Consider the following 18,559-nt stretch of genomic DNA (forward strand, 5'->3'; position numbering starts at 1 on the left):
GCTGGAAGTTTAAATTTAAAGTTATCGCTAAATATTTATGAAAAAAGTTATACTATGAAAAAATATTTGAATATCATTAGAAGTACGACACAGTAGTAGGCTATTAATGATCAACGATATGATCGATATTAGCGAATATTTCCCGTGGGATATTTATCCCGATCGTGCCTCCGATACCTACTCGTATTCATTTTGCCCGGGTGGTTATCGCCCGGTGACATTTATTCAAATGTAATATCTTGTTGCTGAAGATTATACCTGAGAGGGGAATGTTTTCACATGGGAATTTGCTTATCTGGTTAATCCCAAATTTTTAATGTTTTTTATTTATATTTATATTTATATTGTCGATAAATGGATAAATATAATAGAGTAAGGAGTTTTTAGACGAAAATAAATTTTTATTTAGCTGAAACAAGTTTTTAATACAAAATTAATTACGAATACTGCAAATAACTTCTTTAAAATTTTGAATTTGACTTTGAAACATTGAAAAAAATTTTTAACGACTTCTTAATAAATAAAATTTACTCCAAAGGAATTCAATTGATTAAAAATTATCTTGGAAAATTTTTTACAGTGAATATATGTTTGATAAAATTTGTCATTTTTTTATTCTGATTAAAAGTGTGTCAAAAAAAATTAAATTAAAGAAAAATTTTCTAATTTCTTCTTGAATAATTTGTAAATTTTTAAGTTTGATCGACAATTTAATTTAATCAATGAATTAAAATTTTTTTCAATTCATTTAGAATTTTTTTATTTTAAAAAATCAATACCTCCAAAACTTTAAGGAAAATAAGCAAATATTTTTTTTAATTTTTAAATTAGAAAACATATTTATTTGAAAAAAAATTAAAAAAAAATGTTAGAAAAACTGAAAATTTGTGTTTTAAAAATCTGTTAAAATTTGAAACTTGGCCAAAATAAATTAAATTAATAATGATTCATTACTTAGTCAAATAATATTACAGAAGAATATGTGAAAAAAGGTTTTTTTCCCAAAAATAAATTTTTTGTTGAGTCCTACATTCAAAATTTTACTTAAATTTTGTGCAGAATTTTTTTAAAGAAAATTAAATAAACAAAAACCAGGTTTTTTTTTTTTTTTTTTTCATAATGTTATTATTATTTAAAAAATTGTTCAAATTTTTGAGTAACAAAATTGATCAAGTGAAGTGTCAATAGACTTATCACTTCAGTGATAATTTATAGAGTGGGAGTTTTAAAATCCATTACTCTTGACAATCGTCGAAAAAAAGTAAAAAGTTTTTAAGCACTCTACGCAAGCTGTTTCCCACGTGCCTTTCCAATTTCTTAAAGAGCCGCAACAATTTATGTGACTCGTGTTCATAAACTACAAGCCCACCCTCGTAATTTCGTGTCCGTCTCACACTCGGTGTCTTAACCATCGAAACAGAAAACCGGGAAGCGAACAGAGCAGTGTACTACAATGTACTCCTGTCCCTCGTCTCCATTCCAGAGTTCTTAAAAGTTACTCCTGGATCGTGTTTCTCGATACTTATTACCTTTTCTTCTCCTTCACTTTCACTTCGACTAAGAATAGCGAAAGGTGCGAGCCCTTTTCCTTTTTTTTTTTCCCATTCTTCGACCTACCTCCGTTATAAAGCGTCACTTTTAGGAGGGTTTCGCCAAGAGCTTTAAAACTATGCGAATGAGTGTTAAACTTTGCCAATATCCACGTGTGCACACATTACACACTCGTCTGCTGGATACTTTTTTCCGCATTTTAAACTTAACATTTTCCTTTTTTAACGTGAATTTTTTATTTTTTCATCAGAGATCTTGAAAAATTTCACTAAACTCCAAGACTGTCATCATCGATGTGGTTGTAGGGGAGAATTGAGGTCGTAACGTTTTGATCGACGCAAGAAATCCCGCTGATGAGCCGAGGAACGGCACTGGTCGGTTACAGCTAAGAAAATTGATTGTGCCTTAAGGGGTTGAAAAGCGCCGCTCAAGAGTCTGCTTCGTAGTTAAGACTTGCGCCGTCGCGTGGCGGCACAAGTGTCTTCGAACATTTTTCATTTAGATATATATGTTTTTATATTTATTTAAAATTATTTTTTTTTTTTCAACACAATTTTTTGTTATTTATAATTTTCTCTCGGATTTTTTTTTGTAATTATTATTTTTATTATTGTAATTAACAATAAAAATAGTTCATTAATTTTTTCTCAATATTTAAAATTCTGGGTCAAATATTAAAGATACCAAAAATTTCCATAATTTTTTTTTTTACATTCAAGTTAAAAAACTAATGAGCTATTTTAAGACTTTTTTAAGACGCCAAAAATAAAAAAATTCTGAGAGCAGGTTTTTGAAATTTCGTTCTCGAATTTTTTATTAAAATTAGATAGCTCCGGAAAATTATTATAGAGTCTTAAAATCGTCTTAAAAAAATATTAAAATAATTTTTACTCGGCAAGGAAGTCAAAAAATTTTTCTAAAGAAATATTTACTGATTAATTGACTTCAAAGAACGGAATACTTTGATAAAGATAATTAAAATTATTTGTAGAATATTTTCATTAATTTTTTCTCCATTAAAAATTTTCTTGAGATACTATCCTATCCACACATCTAAAAGTTTCTCGGAACCCTCCTTGGTAGTAATATTCTCCCAGTTAAGTAGATCTCGACCAATTACACTCTGCGTCCACGGGCGTTGAATTTTAATTGGAAAAGAAGTAACAGAACCCTTTTCCATTGTCTTGCGATCTATCTCTCCCCAAGATTTTCCTTGCTATCCCCAGAGTTCGTCCTCACAGTCAGATCCTCTCGCCCAAGACAATCATCAATTGTTTAACCCTAAGACGGTTATTTAATGGGCCTTATTCTACTCAACGAACCAATGAATTCTCGTAACAAACCAAAAACTTTATTTAATACTGTACGGCTGTATTAAGTCGGGCTTCCATCCGTTGTTACTCTCCGAGGTTTTAAATAAAATCCATTAATTTGGTTAGTTGATGAGGAGAATTAAGTTATCAAAGCAAAGGGGTTTTGAGTATCCAGCCCTCTAAGTTGTCCAATTAATTATAATTTACTGAATCTCTTACTCTTATTACGGTTTACTTTTTTATCATAAATTTAAATTTTTATCATTCACCGAGCCATGCATTTTTATGACCTTTTAATTTTTTATTTATGCCTCGAGTTTAACGGTGTATTATATTTATTAAAAAATATACATTTTAAGTGGGATGAAATAATAATTACCGGGGTTTTTAACGACCACTCTTTAGTACACTTGTGCATGCCTACTGAGTGAATGAGAACCCGAAAAGGCTCCAACCTACCAGAAGAGGTATAAATGGGCCATCTCTCTTCATGTAAATATAAATATAAAGATAAATTTAGTTGAGTTTTATGTTTAATTGGGTATAGAGATTAATTAACGCGGGCTTTACTGAATAGAGAATTAGCCCACTACTGCATCGCGTCTTCTTCGTTTTTTTACCGCTTCTGGCTTTTATTCACTGACTGAAGATCACTAATTTTTCTTCTCTCATTATTATAAGCATAAAAATTTTTAATAAAAAAAAAACAATTTTTTTTTTTAATTTATCCTAAAAATTCAAGTCTTTATTTTTAAAATTCTGATTATCTTAAGAGCCAAAGTTACGAAAAAATTTGTCGAAAATTAAATTATCTGAAATAAAAGCTTTTTTATAATTTTTTTTTCAATCTCTAATATTTTAGTCAGAATCAATACAAAAAATAAAATTTTATTTTTGAATTTTAAATTTAAATTATGGGAAAAATAAAAGAAAAAGAGCAAAAATGTCTCCCTATTTATTTAATCAAAAATGATTTAGCAAGATTGAAAAAAAAAAAAAAAAAAAAAACATGTGGTATGTTTTCTATTCTATAAGCAATTCGATAAACTCTCGAGCCCCGATGTGTGAAAACAAGAGGTCACCCCAATCTGAGTTTTTACCGGTTGGACCAGGTTCTAAGTTACAGCACCTATCCTCACAACATGTCGCCTGTGTTTTACAAACTTTTCAATGTTTTTTTGTCCAAATATATGTTTCGTCGGAACTCATAACTTTTGAGTATACAGTACATTTATTAGCTCCCTATATGATGTATATAATATATAATATGTTATATGTAACAGAACGCGAGTCACATATAATATCGACTGGAGTCGTTCTGTTGGCAACTGACAGGTTTTATTGTCAATACTTAATAATTTTTTTATTGGCCCTCTTGATCCCCGAGCGGACTGATATGCCAGAAATATCGCAAGAAGGAACGTACGAAGGCGCGAGAATTGAGAATGAAATTTAGTAATCGCGCCGGAGGGTTAACGTGTTGCGGCGCAGTTAACGAGTGCGGTAGACCGACCCGCCGGAAGCCCCGGTGTCGTCCTCTAATATATGTATATGTTTAGGGTGGTAATATATAGCTGTGAGTACGAGAGAAAAGCCCGATGGTAACTCATGCAACGCCTGAATGACTCTGTCTGAGCATATGTTGCCACAACTACTAGTATATACTATTGATATAGTACACCACCACCTACTGTGATAATACGGCTAATTCTACTCACATTTTCGATACTTATGTTATTAAAATCAACAAACTCTAATGTGTATCCTAAAAAAAAAAATGAAATTGATTGAGCCCGGTAAAAAATTTTACATCGTTGTATTGAAAAATTTTATGTTAAATACACAGGAAAAAATTTGACGTCAAAAAATTTTGTGTTAAATATTTTATACTTTTTTGTATTAATTTAACACAATAAATGTTAAATTTACATATAAAAGAGTTAAATATTTAACAAAATTTTTTAACACAGAATCTTTTGACGCAAAATTTTTTACTGAGCAGTTAATAATTTTTTATTCCATAATATTTTGCAAAAAAGTGTGAAATATTTAACGAAAAAATTTTTTGATCCAATAACGCAAAATTTTTTTACTTTTTTCAATTGATAAATTAATTCAAACTAAAAATCTCGATGGAGCATAAATAAAATTTCCAAAAGAATATTTTTCAAGAACCAATAACTTTTTTCAGCGTTAAAATAATTGCAATTGCTCAAATCAACGGATTTTTCAGCAGAATAAGTTAATTAAAATTAGGATTCATGATTAACAAGCGCTGAGGAGGGCGATGCTGGGAACCGCACCCCTGTTATGACATAAAACCATGTAATTAGCCGTACGAGCCTTTGTCCGTATTGCCCTGTCAATGCCGGCGCACTTTAGAGCGGGATGAAAAGAGAGGGATGCATCGAGATGAGGCATCAAGTACCCGCTAATTAATACCCCTAATTGCGTCGACCTCAGCTTACTCCACAGCCACCATATTGCTACTCTCGCTTACACGTATCCCACTATTTATAACTCACTTAATACTTTTGATTTTTTCTTTCTGTATCTCTGCAATTTAACTTTTCGACTTTAATTTGTTATAAGTCAATACCTAATCCAAATTAATGATTTTTTATTTTACTGTATGAATTCTGATTTAATTACAATTCATTTAATAATTATTCACAAGTTAATTATGAAAAAGTACCATAAATTTTTACCGATAAAAAATAATAAAGTGAAAAATTAATAAAAATTTTTTTTTAAATTATTTATTTTAATAAATATTAATTTATCCAATGATATGTAAATTAAAAAGAAAATTAACTTTAATAGTCAATTTAAAATTTATTTTTTAATATCTGGTTAATTTATCAGCAGACGTATCAACCCTTGTAATTTAAAAAAAAAAAAAAAAAAAAAAACCAAGAAAAGACTGAGTTTTAACTAAAAATTGAATAAATTAATCACATTTTCGAATAATCAAAAGTTTTTTCAAAATTTCGGCTTGCTAATTCGACAATTTAATTAAAAAAAAACTGATAAACAAAACAGAAAGCTTTTATTAACAAAAAGTATCTTGAAAGCATCAATAGGTAAGAACAATACAACGCGATGGAATAGTATAAAGTATAAATAAGAGGCGGAGAAGCTCGAGGGTGGAATAACGACTTTTATTTAGTTATTTTCCCTCTTTGTCACTATTATTATCGGTCTTTGTTCCTCCTCTCGTTCTCATTCGGTTTAAAATTAATTACTCCAATAAAAGTTAATCTTAACTGTTTGTAAAGCCACGAGGACGTCGATGGGGTGATTATTAAATAAAAATAATATCCAATAAAATTTTATCTTCTCTTTAATAATAAACTTTAGTAATACCGTTGTCTTTGTCTCTGTGCATTCATTGGCTTTGTTACTTCAGTCTTACATTATATGATGTATAATAACGTAAAGGGGTTAGTACTTTAACGGGTTCTCTTTTACTTTGAGACGAAATTTTAAGTCTGATTTTTGGATTATTTTGGTGACAAATCTTAGCTTTATTTTTCAACAAATGGATTGTAAATTTTTATTAAAATTAACTGTAAAAAAAAAAAAAAAAAAAAGACGAATGCGGGTAGCTCAATGTAAGATTCAAAATAAATCGATTGAGACGCCGGCGGTGTTGGTATAGAAGCTGAGGTAAGAGGCAAGAGGTAAGAGTACGTCGTTTGCGCGGGCGGGTTCATTAGAGGCTCTTAATTAACTTGCGGCGCGCACGCGACTTCACACAATAGAATATTCCCAGTGCAAGCTTACGGGCATTCAATTACACGTTAATAATATACGCTAGAATGTTACGTCGTTATACACGCTCCTATGATTGTCACTGTTCTCTTGTACTAATTTCGAGTCTATATTTTGATACTGGTTAATATAGTATTATATTAATTATTACTATTATAATTATTATTATTGGAGTTACTTAGAATGAGTTTTTTCAAAAATTTCCTTGCATGAATTTAATTTTAACAAAACTTAAATTTTTTATTGTACAAAATAAAAATAATATTTTGATCAAATTGTAGAAAATAAATTATTCTAATCACGAAAAAATTTTTTTAAATTGCCATATATGTCCTTGATATAGAATTGGCCATATATCATGCCATATATGGGTATATCAAAACACATAGCTTGATATGTCTTAATAAATCATAGTATGCCCATATATGACTTAATATGGCCATAAATAATTTATTTATAAAATTTAGTGTTGAAAAACTCCAACAGATGGCGTATGGTCTCTAAATCTTCTCCCTACTAAAGAGTTAACTTTTAAAATTTATTTTTTAAACTAAAATTAATGAGTTTGACTTTCATAAGGGAACTTTCTGAGTCAATTTTTGATTTAATTAAATGCAAATCCAATTATTGATTGATATAAAATGTTACTTAATTATTTATTTATTATTTTATACTGCAAGGTTGCTAGTTGTTATTATTATAAAAAATTCCAAATAAATTAAAAAAATAAAATATAAAAATTAAAAATATTAATTGACAGGATTAAATTAAATGCCTCACAAAAGGTTATTAACGTTTATTGTGTGTGTAAACAATGTGCGTCGTGCGATCGGGTGAGTAAATGCGCTTGAAACACCCTCACTTATTTATCGGGCTGGTAATAAAATCGATCCTAACTAATCGTCGGTAGTTTGAGTGCTCTTGCACGTTCTTCTATTTATTATTTATATACGTCCATCCCGTTCATGTATTTATTTACACATATTCACATATACATATACATTTACGTATTTATTAAATATATGTATGCATAATAGATTATTGAATGTTTTATTCACCAACAGATAATTAACGAATACGCTAATTGTTTTGCTCTACACCCGAAATATCATTATTAATTTAATTATTTCATAATCTAACAGGCATTTATGACTTTAATATTTATAATTAACTTTTTGTACGTACAATTAGCTTTGGATTATTTTAATAATCCTTCTTTTGTTAAATTAATTAATTATTACTCAATTATTAAACTAATATCATTATCGATAATTAATCTTCAATAATCATCATTATTAATTTTATTTTTAAAATAATAATTTAAAAATTAATTAAAATCTATTTTGATTTTATAAATTTAATATTAACGTTTCTTATTCCAAAATTTTTTTCTCGAAAATTAAAGTTAAAAAAATCTCAAATGCGGAGGTTATTAAACTAAAAAAAAAGCCGGCGAAAGTAGAGATAAGAGGAAGGAGGGGGTAGTGTGTGTTCAAAATTAGTAGGCTGGTTAACAAATGGTTGGGAGTATATCGAGCAAAAGGAAGAAAATACTCTGAATACCAAGTTCGCTAATTAGTTATGTATAAAAGGAGGTGGAAAGGTTTCCTGCACCCCAGAAGCTTATACTGTTAATTAACATACCGAGGGTGAAGTCCTTGTACCCGGGATTGCTATCTAAGACGGTGTGTATAAACTTTCGAATAATACCCAGAAAAGTTACTCAGTACTTTTATTATTTCCTTTTCTTTTGCATGCTTCATTTTGTCTACGATTGTGGTAAAGATAAAAAATAGATCGAGCTACTTTCCGATAAAATAAACAAGATGATACTGGATATCATCCCAGATTATACTCAGTGATATCTGTAGTGAAAAAAAAATTTAAGATAGTAGCTAAAAAAAATCCAGATTATACTGAGTGATATTCTGGATTATACTCATTATAATCTGGATTATACTGAGTGATATTCTGGATTATACTAATTATAATCTGGATTATATTGAGTGATATTCTGGATTATACTCATTATAATCTGGATTATACTAGCTACTATCTGAAATTTTTAGAATTTAGACCAGAAATTTATAATAATAATTTTTTGGAGCTCTGTCGCTGTGAGCTCATCTTAAAATATTCTTTAAAAATTTTTTTTTAATTTTTATAAAATAAAATTACATATTTCTATAATAATTTTAATTTTAATTTAATTATCACATGAAAATTATTATTTTATTTTACATTATCAAATAATTTCTAATTACTTTATTATTAAGTGTACTTATCTACTATTAAGAAATTATATTGTTCATTTATTTCCAAAAGGTCTTAGGCGAATAATCATCATAATTGCCTAAACTTGTAAGTAATTAACGATGACTCAGCCTCCGAACAAGCGCAATAGAAAAATAATCATAAATAAATTATTAAGTTACTATTATCAACAACAAAATCTGAGAGTCTACCACTTTGAAATATTTTATAATCAAATAAATTGATAAATATCCCAATCATTCTTCCTAGTCCATAACTTGTTGAAAAATAAATTAATCGATGGAATTGTAAGTGAATAAACACTCATTAAGCTTTTATTATAAAAAGGAGGATTAAATTATTTTTATTATCTTACTTGTACATTATATTTTTTTAAAGTCATATTATTTTTTGTTAAATAAAATAAATCAGTGTAAAATCATTAGATAAACTAATGAGTTCGGATTATTTTTTGACTAAGATATAAGGTCTGCCGTCTGTAATGACCAACTTATGTGAAGAGGCCGTGTCAATTATCACCCAAAGAGCATAGTTGTAGGCACCGTCGGTGTGGAACTATAAAATCAACGAAAAATAATTTAATTAGTAATTAAAAATTTTATCAGTTTAGAAACAAGTAATCGTCTGTATTATTAAGAGAATAAGAATATGCAATTTAATAAAATTCATTATTCAATAAAGCAAAATTTTATTTATTTATAAACTACTCACGTTTATTGAATCCATTAGTGATTGTCCATATTCGTTTTGATAATAAGACATTACTGTTTCGTAGTCATCGTGATTAATGAGTGTGATTATAAGACGTGTGAGGCCACGGTAGTCGCCGTTGGTCAGAGATGAGTGGAGACGTTCGGAGAAAAATCTAGGCCCGTTTGTGGTGCACACAACTGTAAATATTTTAAACAAAGAATTTTTTGTCAATTTTTATTTCTTGAGATATATAAATTTATTTATCATGATCAATCTTACGTTCATTTAGGATCAATCTTAGCACTTACGTTCATTGTAGTAGGCGTGATCTCGTGAGTATTCAGAAAATTCGACCATCGTGGGATCAAACCTGAAATGACTAATTTTCTGGCCTCGAGCGAATCGCATTAATGAAGCTCTTAACATCGGGTCAGGCACGAAGCTTAAATCGCTTGTGAGTTCACGTCCGAATTCTAAAAAAAAAAAAATTCAAATTAAATACAAAAATTTTTTACAGTGTGATAATAATTAATAAAAAAAAAAAAAAAATAGATGATGAGAATAAATAATTATTGCTCACTTGATCTATAAGCTTGGACAATTGAGGCGATTTGGTCTGCGTGAGGGTTACAAAGGACGTCCAGACCAGCGTAGATGTTTCCATCAGATATTCCAAAAATTCCGTCGTGGAGTTCCTGGGCAAGAAACGCGTACTTGTCCTCGACGAAAGCTTGCAAAAGATCGCGATACGCTCCGCTGAAACTGGCCTTAATGTCGGTTTTTATGTCGTTCCAGGATGTCAGGAGGTAACGAGTGGCGATGATCTCGCGATTGTAGAAGTTGTCTCTTAGCAGAAGATCTGAAACCTTTTTGGCGTCCTGGTACGAAATTGCCTTTCTGAGGTTATCCATGTTATTCACTGGTACAGGAGCTGAGGGCTTAGGCTTCACGCCGAAAAGATTGCCAAGGAAATCGAGTGCACCGTCAACGACGTCTAAGGCACCGCCTCCTAATTTTTTGATGGAATTTATCACGACCGAGCGCCTGGTCACATTTTTGTCTGGGATGGGCTCAATAACGATGGTGGCAGTAGCTATTGTGATTAGCAGATAAATTCCTAGGAGCTGAAATTGTTAAAATTAATTTTATTTTAATAAATAAAAATAAATAAATAAAAAGGAAAACATTTTAAATTAATTAATTTTTTTTTATTTTAAAAATATTTATTTGGACTTTTTAAAATAAAATTTTTGTTGCAATTTTATTTGATACTTTTTGTGATTCTAAATTAAAAAAAAAAAAATTTTTGTAATTTAAAAAAAATTAGTAAATTAAATTATTAATGTAAAATTCCAAGCGAGACAAAGTCAGTTCTAAATATAATTGTAAATTATTAATTAATATAATTTTTTCCTTAAAAAATATTTATTAAAAAATTTTTTTATTTGTGTGTTTGATAATTAATGAAATTAAAAAATAAAAATGTGGATAAAATGTTAAATTTGAAAATTTAAAGAAAAATTGTTGTAATTAATGAAAATATTGATAAATAAATTAATTTTAGTAAAATAGTTTGTGAAACTTACAGAAAATGTCGATTTAGCCATGCTTGCTGTATAAAATTCGTCGGATTGTATAACTTAATATTTCTGCACGTTAACAGTAAGAAGTTTCTCGGAGGAATGAGTTTTCTGGGCCCGTAATTATAGGTAATACTACATGAGACTCCCCCACTCCCCTTAAGGGTCGTATGTAATCAGTCAATCATTAGATACTCATTTCTTAGAGCCTAAGTAATATACCACGTCATCTTTTTTAAGTACTTCTAAGCTGCGACAAGGTTCGGGAGGAAAATTCCAGTACTTATTATTTCTTACAATGAGCCTATTATAATAATAAACATAAATTCTCAAAATATGTACACTCGCATTGAAAAAAAAAAAGTCAAGATAAAAAATTGTTGAATCAAGCAAAATTTACTCGATCCAGTTAATTTTTTTTTCTGTGTGGAAATTTCATTTGCAGAGAACTATGTTAAACTTTGACAGGGAATTGCTCGAAAATTTAACAAAAAATAAATAATTTCCTTCTAGAAAGTGATTAACATAATTGAAAATTACACGAACACTAATCCTTCTCTCAAGAAGCCTCAGGTGAAATATAATGAACATTTAAATTACACAAGCTGTTGAGTGATTTCGGTGACTCATTTCTAAATGTAAGCGCATTAGAGTATATTGTCATGAATGATATCTAATATTTTGACGTCAATAAAAATTCTATGAATCAATCGTTCAAAAATGCATTTTCAATCAATGTCATAAGTTACGAAAGTTATATGTTATCAATAGTAGTATTTATTTTAAATAATTTAATTTAATTTACGACTGCTGTCGTATTTTAGCATGATTGTTTTTCAAACTAGAATTCCGGGAGTCAAATATTTTTGAATAAAAAGACAAATATTTTTCGAATCTTTAAAACATTTATTATTATTACTATTTCATTTACATTTTCACAAAAATATTATGCAAAAAAAAAAAATTCAAATTCAAATAAAACATTTAATAATATTTAACCGAAAATTTACATGAATAAAAATTAACATTATAAATTTTAATGATGACAATTTTAATTTCAATGCTGGGATTTAGAAAAAATAGTAATTATTAATTTAAAAACTATTTTTTATTAAATTTACAAAAAATTCTAAAAAATTTATGTGTCGCTAAAAATATTCCGGCTCTCCCGAAGCTTCCGAGCGATTTCCGACAGCTCTTTAAAAATTTAGCTTTTATTTTTACTTTGCTTTAATGTCTGATCCACATTAAGTCGGAAATTATTGAATAAATTTTAGTTATTTTTTACTTTTGATACATTAAAACTTTTTCAAATTTAAATATTTTTTTTTTGAAAAATCAATTATTTTCATTTTTAAAATAAAAAAATTGTATTCTTTAATTAAATAAAAATTACCGTGAAAATTGCTTGAGACATGCTTGTAAAATTACAGATGGATCGTATAATTTAATATTTATAGTCACGTTGACGAAAAATGACTGAAAGAAATCAATTTTAATTTTTTATAGCTTGTAATCATAATTGATAATATCAATCGTTCTATTAAGTTTGATGAGTTCGAATTTTCTAGTCGATAGAAACATTAACAGAGATGTAATTAAGTTAATTGTATATCATAGTTTTTAAGTTCCCCCCCTTTTTTTTTTTTTTCTTCTTATCGTCTTGATAATAAAATTATGAGGCCGAATTAAAAAAAAATAAATACCGAGATAAATTGATTTGAATTAAAATTCATTTTTATAGTCACTATTTTTACAATTTGAATTTTTAAAAAATATAAATAATGATAATAACAAAGCAAAAAAATAATTTGAGTTCAAATGAAAAATTTGATAACACACAAATAAATAGAGTACTAAAAATTCTCACCGACTGGGAGTTTAGTTCTTTATGATAACTCGTAAACAAATAAAAGAATAAAAGTGAGTCTGCAGACGAATTTGAGACATAAACAAAGAGCGTAATCGAAAGCAGTCTTCAGTGTCTAGTCAGTGATCCCCAATTGAGTAATCGTTAACTAAAGGCACCAGGGAGCTTAATAGAAACGACAAATGTCAAAAGTATCGTCGGTGAAATGGAAAGTTAAGTATTTCTTCTTACACATGTATAAGTTTTTGGGGTCGGATCTTGGATCGCTTTATCGTCTGTGGAAATCTCGTTGGATAAGTGGGACTTGACAGTGGCAGTAACGAGAGACTGTTACTTCAGTTATACCCATTGGAATTTATACCGTACATACTTACTGTCCTCAAAGCTTTCGTGCTTTCTTTATCATTCAGACACTCTATTTCTCTTACAGCTACATTATATTACTCTCTCCGCGGCTTTAATTCATTTTGTGGAAAGTTATCCTGTGTTTTAGGGTTCAATTAACTCAAGAAATTTAGGGTGCAATAAAAATTGCATTATACAAGAATTTTTTTGGCTTTTTTTTGACTATTTTTATTATTGTAAAATTTTTTGCATCAATTTTGTAATTTTTTTTTAAATTTATTTTTTAATTAATTATATTAATTAAATTATATAATTAATTATATTAATTGATTAAATTTTAATTTTAATTAACCCGGAATTAATTAAATTTTAAAAATGATGTAATTTTGTAATTAGAATAAATAAACATTTAATCAAACTTTTTATAATAAAGTTTATAATTTATAATTCAAAAATTATATTTATTAATTTTTTAGAGTTCAATTTTTTTTTTAATTAAAATAAAATTGCAACCGTTGATAACTAATTATTGTTGAGGATAGTAATAATTACGATCAAGGATAATGATTTTTTTTTGTGAAATTTAAATTAGCTTAGATGATAACTATAATAATTTTTGATGGTAATTTTAAAGGATCTTTAAAAGTATGTGTATTAAAAAATTAGAAGGTATTGTAAGAAAGATAATTTTCCGATGAATCTTTTTAAAAATAACCAGTATAATATACTTTTTATTGACATATTTTATTTACACAAATCCCATGATCATTATTTATCTAAATCTCATCAATTTTACTCCCCTCCCCTCCCATCATGGCTGATACTTCCTAAATCCCCACCTTTTTGAAACCCAACTACAATCATTCCAACTGCACCCAAATTCCTCCAACAACAGCGGTCAAAAAGTACCTAGGATCCATTTGAGTAGAATCATAACAAGAGTCAAGGTCTTAAGTAAAAAAAAAAAAAAAAAAAAAAAAAAAACCAATGAAATAATTAACTAGCAAATTACACAAACCAAATCACAAATGTTCCAACTTAACCCAAAAGCCTCCAACAACACTTGTCAAAAAATATCTCGGATCAATTTCCACAGGCTCGATCATTTTCTTGGAGGGCTTGATGACGTAGTTCATCAAAATAGTCGCAATGGCAGCTTTCACCTGAGTAATACCCATTCTCTTGCCCGGGCACATTCGCGGTCCATCGCCAAACGCCAGAAAAGCAAACTTGTGCAGCCTTTCAGCGGAATCTTTCTTAAATTTCTCAGGATTGAACTCATTCGGATTGTTCCAAATCTCAGGATCTCTGTGGATGCCGGTCGCCGAAACACAAACATAGTCTCCAGAATTGAGCGTGCACTTCAATCCATCAGACCCCTCAAGAGTGATTTCCTTTGAACAAACTTTCTGGAGCTTTCCTAGCGGTGGAAAGAGCCTCAGAGTTTCCAAAATAACCATTTCCACATAGTTCATCTCATTGACCGCATCGTAGCATATTTCTCCGTGCTTTTCCACCAATTCTTGCACTTCCTTGCGCATCTTTTCCTGAACGTCCGGATGCTTCAAAAGCAGATAAGCCATCGCACTCAAGGTCATGCTGGAAGTCTCGTAGCCTTCGATGAAAAACGAGAAAGCGTGAGCAGCAACAATGTCTCCATATTTTTTATCAGCTTCATATTCAATAATGTGCTGGAGAAAATCTTCGCGAGTGATTGACTGGTTCTTCCTGACCTGATGGATTTCGTCAGTCGTTTTCGTGAACGCATCATAGACCCAGGAGGGCCCGAAACCTACCTTCAGTACTTTGCTCAAGAACGGAATCGACATGATGATGTTTTGTCTGATGGCGCTTGAAACTTTAACTTCAAAAATTGCGTCCATCATCTTCCGAAATGATTTGGGCGGGTCGACGTCAACCAGCGCGTTACCGTCAATACCGAATATCACATTGACCACCACCTGAGTTGTGAACTTGGAAAACATAATTTTGGCGTTGACGTCAATTCCATTATCACCGTTTCCAGCAATCTTTCCGTTAATGAACTCTACCAGCTTTTTGCACTCATCTCTGGCCACTGTTGCGATGAATTTCAATTTCTTGGACGAAAATGCGCTTGTAAACACCCCGCGAGTGTTCTTCCAGGTTTCTCCGTTTGCGAAAAACGGATCCATGGCTAGCAAGGGATTTGCTTCAGGGTCCAGAGGCGGGTGCTCGCTAAAACTGTTGAACTCTGCCAGCATCACCGTTTTCACTAGCTCCAGGTGTCTGACCAACAGAACCGGCTTCTCCATGTCCAGGAATCCCACCATGCTTGCTTTGGATGCTTTGTAGATTTCGTGCAGCTTTGTTGATGCATTCTTTCTCAGTACAAACACTTCCAGCATGTGGCCGAAAACTGGACGCGCTCCTAAGATTGTTGGGATTCTTCGCTCTTTCCAATAATTGTGATTGCGTGTGAAGTATTTGTAAGTTATGGTCAAGATTAAGGCCAAAGTTATCAGACAGTTCACTGTCCAAGTCATGGTTGATGATTATCAGAAAGTGTGTTTCACTCTAAGGCAGTTTTAAGACTGATGTTTTGCTGCAAGGAGTTTGTTATCTTGCGCTGTTGCGTCACTTGATTGCATGTGTGGAATAATTAATAGTATAGTTTATAAGTTCATTCTGTTTTATATGATTAGTGTTATCTTTGAATGTCAGCAGAAATGAAATAAAAATTCTTGTGGATTATTTGATAGTTAAGTAATTTTATCGAATTGCATAAAAATAATTTTTGAAAAAATTTTTAATTTTATTTTTTTATTTTTAATAAATAAAATTTTTATTTTTATTTTCTTTGTTTTTAAATGAAGTTTCTAAAAAAAAAAATCAGAGATTTATTCTATTTTTTTCTGACTTTTTTTCAATAAATATTTTATGTCTTTTAATCTTAAAATAATTTTTCAATCGTAAAAAATAACTTCAAAATATTAATTCATCTTTAAGTTCAGACAATTATCTACAATTTAAATTATTATTCAACAACTTTTAATAAAATTTTTGATTTATTTTCTGACGGAAAATTAAAAAATAATTTTTTAATGAATTAAAATTCATAAAAAATATGAAAATAAATATAATTTTTATTTACGGTAAAAAATAAAAAATTCTTGATGTAAATTCCCGGCTAAATTACGACTAAAATAAATACACGTGTAAATATAAATATTTTTTTTCTGAGGGTAACACTCTTCCTTCAAATATCACGAGCATCATCACCATCTTCTCCTTTCAACTAACAATCTTATTTTTCTCCTCCACCCACCGACTGTTCTCCAGTGCTCATTTCTAAGCTTCCAACCTTGCAATTGAGCTTCTCGTGGAAGACCGAGAGTGGCTGCACAGAAGGCAGTAGGGTGAATCCCAAGTCTGCCTCTGAGAATAATGTTAATGAAATACAGATAAGATCTCTATACAAGAACCCGAAGTGAATGTCCGCTGGGTAACTTTTGTCCTCCTTAGATTTACTTCACGCTTACTTAAGCTTGTACTTATTATTCCTCTCACTCTTTCTCTTCTTTTCGCCCCTAAATAGCCAACCACAGTTATCACAACTTCCTCTAATCATTGATAATCATTGAAGTGAAATTTTTCGGAAAAATATAATTATTTACAAACTTAAGCTTGACATTAAATGTTCAAATTATATTTTCTTAATTAAAAATCTCCGTACTAAAAAATTTTTCTTCATAAAATCAAAAAAAGCTTCAGTTGTACTCCAGTATTGCAAAAGTTTTAATCTTTAAGCCAAAATAAATTTTTTAATTCACTTTTTGTTTATAAACCAAGCAGGATCTGAAGAATATTTATAAATAAGGCATCAAGCGGAATAAAAATTTAATCGAGGGAAAAAACAAAAAGGTGGTATATAATAGGAATATAGAAGTGGAACTTTTTTGTATTCACTTGAGACTTGTCTTGCAGAGAACCGTGGCACGTTATGGCCTGAACATCCTTCTCAACTCGTCGAGGAGGACCTTCAAAGTATTTTCCTGGCACACACCCTCGTATTTCAAATTTTATCGTTCGAAAATGTTAAGCCGACCTTTACTGTTTTCTAGTCGAGTCTACACTTTTTTTTATTGTCACTCTACCCAGCCGGTCTGATAGTTTTTTTTTTTCTATCTAAAAACTATAAATCATTTTTTATTTTGAAATTTATTGATGAAATTGTTGATTTTTAGTGAATAGTTTTAGTTTAAAGTCGATAGCGTTTCGGTGGAAGACAATTTCTGGGATCATTGTACCCCTGATGCGAAAGCTCTTCGGTACAGTAAACTATACGCGTGGGGAGAGGAAGAGCCAAGGGGGTTGTTCCGTTTTCTGAGCGCAGAAACTACCCTCATTGACTCTGACTTTGACACTCTCGCTCTCACTCGCATCCATTTCCTTGTTCTCCATAGAAATGGGATAGAGTCCTATTATAGGGCTCGTAGAGAAGAGGCAGAGGAAGGCCCTCAGATTCTAGAGACCGAGCTTGCCTCTTGCCATCCCCCGGGTTGTCGCATTGTTACCAACGACCCCGGAGATACAAATGCCTCTGCGGTTGGCGTTTATGATGCCGCCTCGAGTTAAGATATCTTCTTACCTCAATATCCTGTTAACGAACCGTCTAAAGAATCATCTTGTTGCCAGACGGAAAACTTCCGACCAGACATACGTGGATTATTTTTATTTATTATTATTATTATTATTATTGGTAATGATGAATAAAAGGATGGTGTAATCTTGACGGATGATTTTTTATGTCACATAGATTTTAAAACGCAGACGGAAAAAATCCGTATGGTAAATAGAATAAGCTTGAGGTTAATTTACGACTTTACATCAGTGATATATATTTTAAGAATGTCAAGTTTAGTTATAGTTAATCTTATTTTATTGTTTTGATTGTTAAAGATTTTTTTTTAACCTTCTAAATATTTTTAAGAAAAATTGAAATTAAGGTTTCAAAGTTATCAGAAATGCAGCAATACTGAAAAAAATCAGGTATAAAAATTGTAAGTAACACTGCAAAATTTCCTCAATGAAGTTAAAATTTCTAGAATTAAAAAAATTTATTCTTACTTCAAAGTAACTTTAGTTTCCCTCAAAATTTTCTTGGCATAAAAAACTCT

The 18,559-nt window shown here is 30.0% G+C and overlaps 2 protein-coding genes across 2 annotated transcripts; both read right to left on the reverse strand.

Moving 5' to 3' along the window:
• Nucleotides 1-9,224: 9,224 nt before the first annotated feature.
• Nucleotides 9,225-11,349, reverse strand: LOC141528799 (annexin A8-like). The gene is made up of 5 exons (XM_074245029.1): nucleotides 11,192-11,349; nucleotides 10,186-10,729; nucleotides 9,914-10,078; nucleotides 9,624-9,802; nucleotides 9,225-9,467 (listed from the first exon to the last, which is right to left on the reverse strand). The coding sequence occupies exons 1-5, from the start codon at nucleotides 11,210-11,212 to the stop codon at nucleotides 9,357-9,359; spliced, it is 1,020 nt and encodes a 339-aa protein (XP_074101130.1). The 5' UTR covers nucleotides 11,213-11,349; the 3' UTR covers nucleotides 9,225-9,356.
• Nucleotides 11,350-14,099: 2,750 nt separating this feature from the next.
• Nucleotides 14,100-15,939, reverse strand: LOC141528636 (putative cytochrome P450 28d1). The gene has a single exon (XM_074244793.1). It carries the CDS (start codon nucleotides 15,923-15,925, stop codon nucleotides 14,423-14,425), a length of 1,503 nt encoding a protein of 500 aa, XP_074100894.1. The 5' UTR covers nucleotides 15,926-15,939; the 3' UTR covers nucleotides 14,100-14,422.
• Nucleotides 15,940-18,559: the final 2,620 nt, after the last annotated feature.

This window comes from Cotesia typhae, unplaced genomic scaffold (assembly GCF_013202065.1).
Source record: "Cotesia typhae breed Kobodo isofemale line unplaced genomic scaffold, CoteBio_Ctyphae contig_44, whole genome shotgun sequence".
NCBI classification, from domain to species: domain Eukaryota; kingdom Metazoa; phylum Arthropoda; class Insecta; order Hymenoptera; family Braconidae; genus Cotesia; species Cotesia typhae.

Coding starts and splice junctions, on each gene's coding strand:
- LOC141528799 (XM_074245029.1), bottom strand. CDS start 11,212: ATGGCTAAATCGACATTTTCT. Junction 10,079..10,185: donor TGTCCAAGCTTATAGATCAA/GTGAGCAATAAT, acceptor TTTTTTTTTTAG/AATTCGGACGTGAACTCACA. Junction 9,803..9,913: donor TCACGCCTACTACAATGAAC/GTAAGTGCTAAG, acceptor AAATATTTACAG/TTGTGTGCACCACAAACGGG.
- LOC141528636 (XM_074244793.1), bottom strand. CDS start 15,925: ATGACTTGGACAGTGAACTGTCTGATAACTTTGGCCTTAATCTTGACC.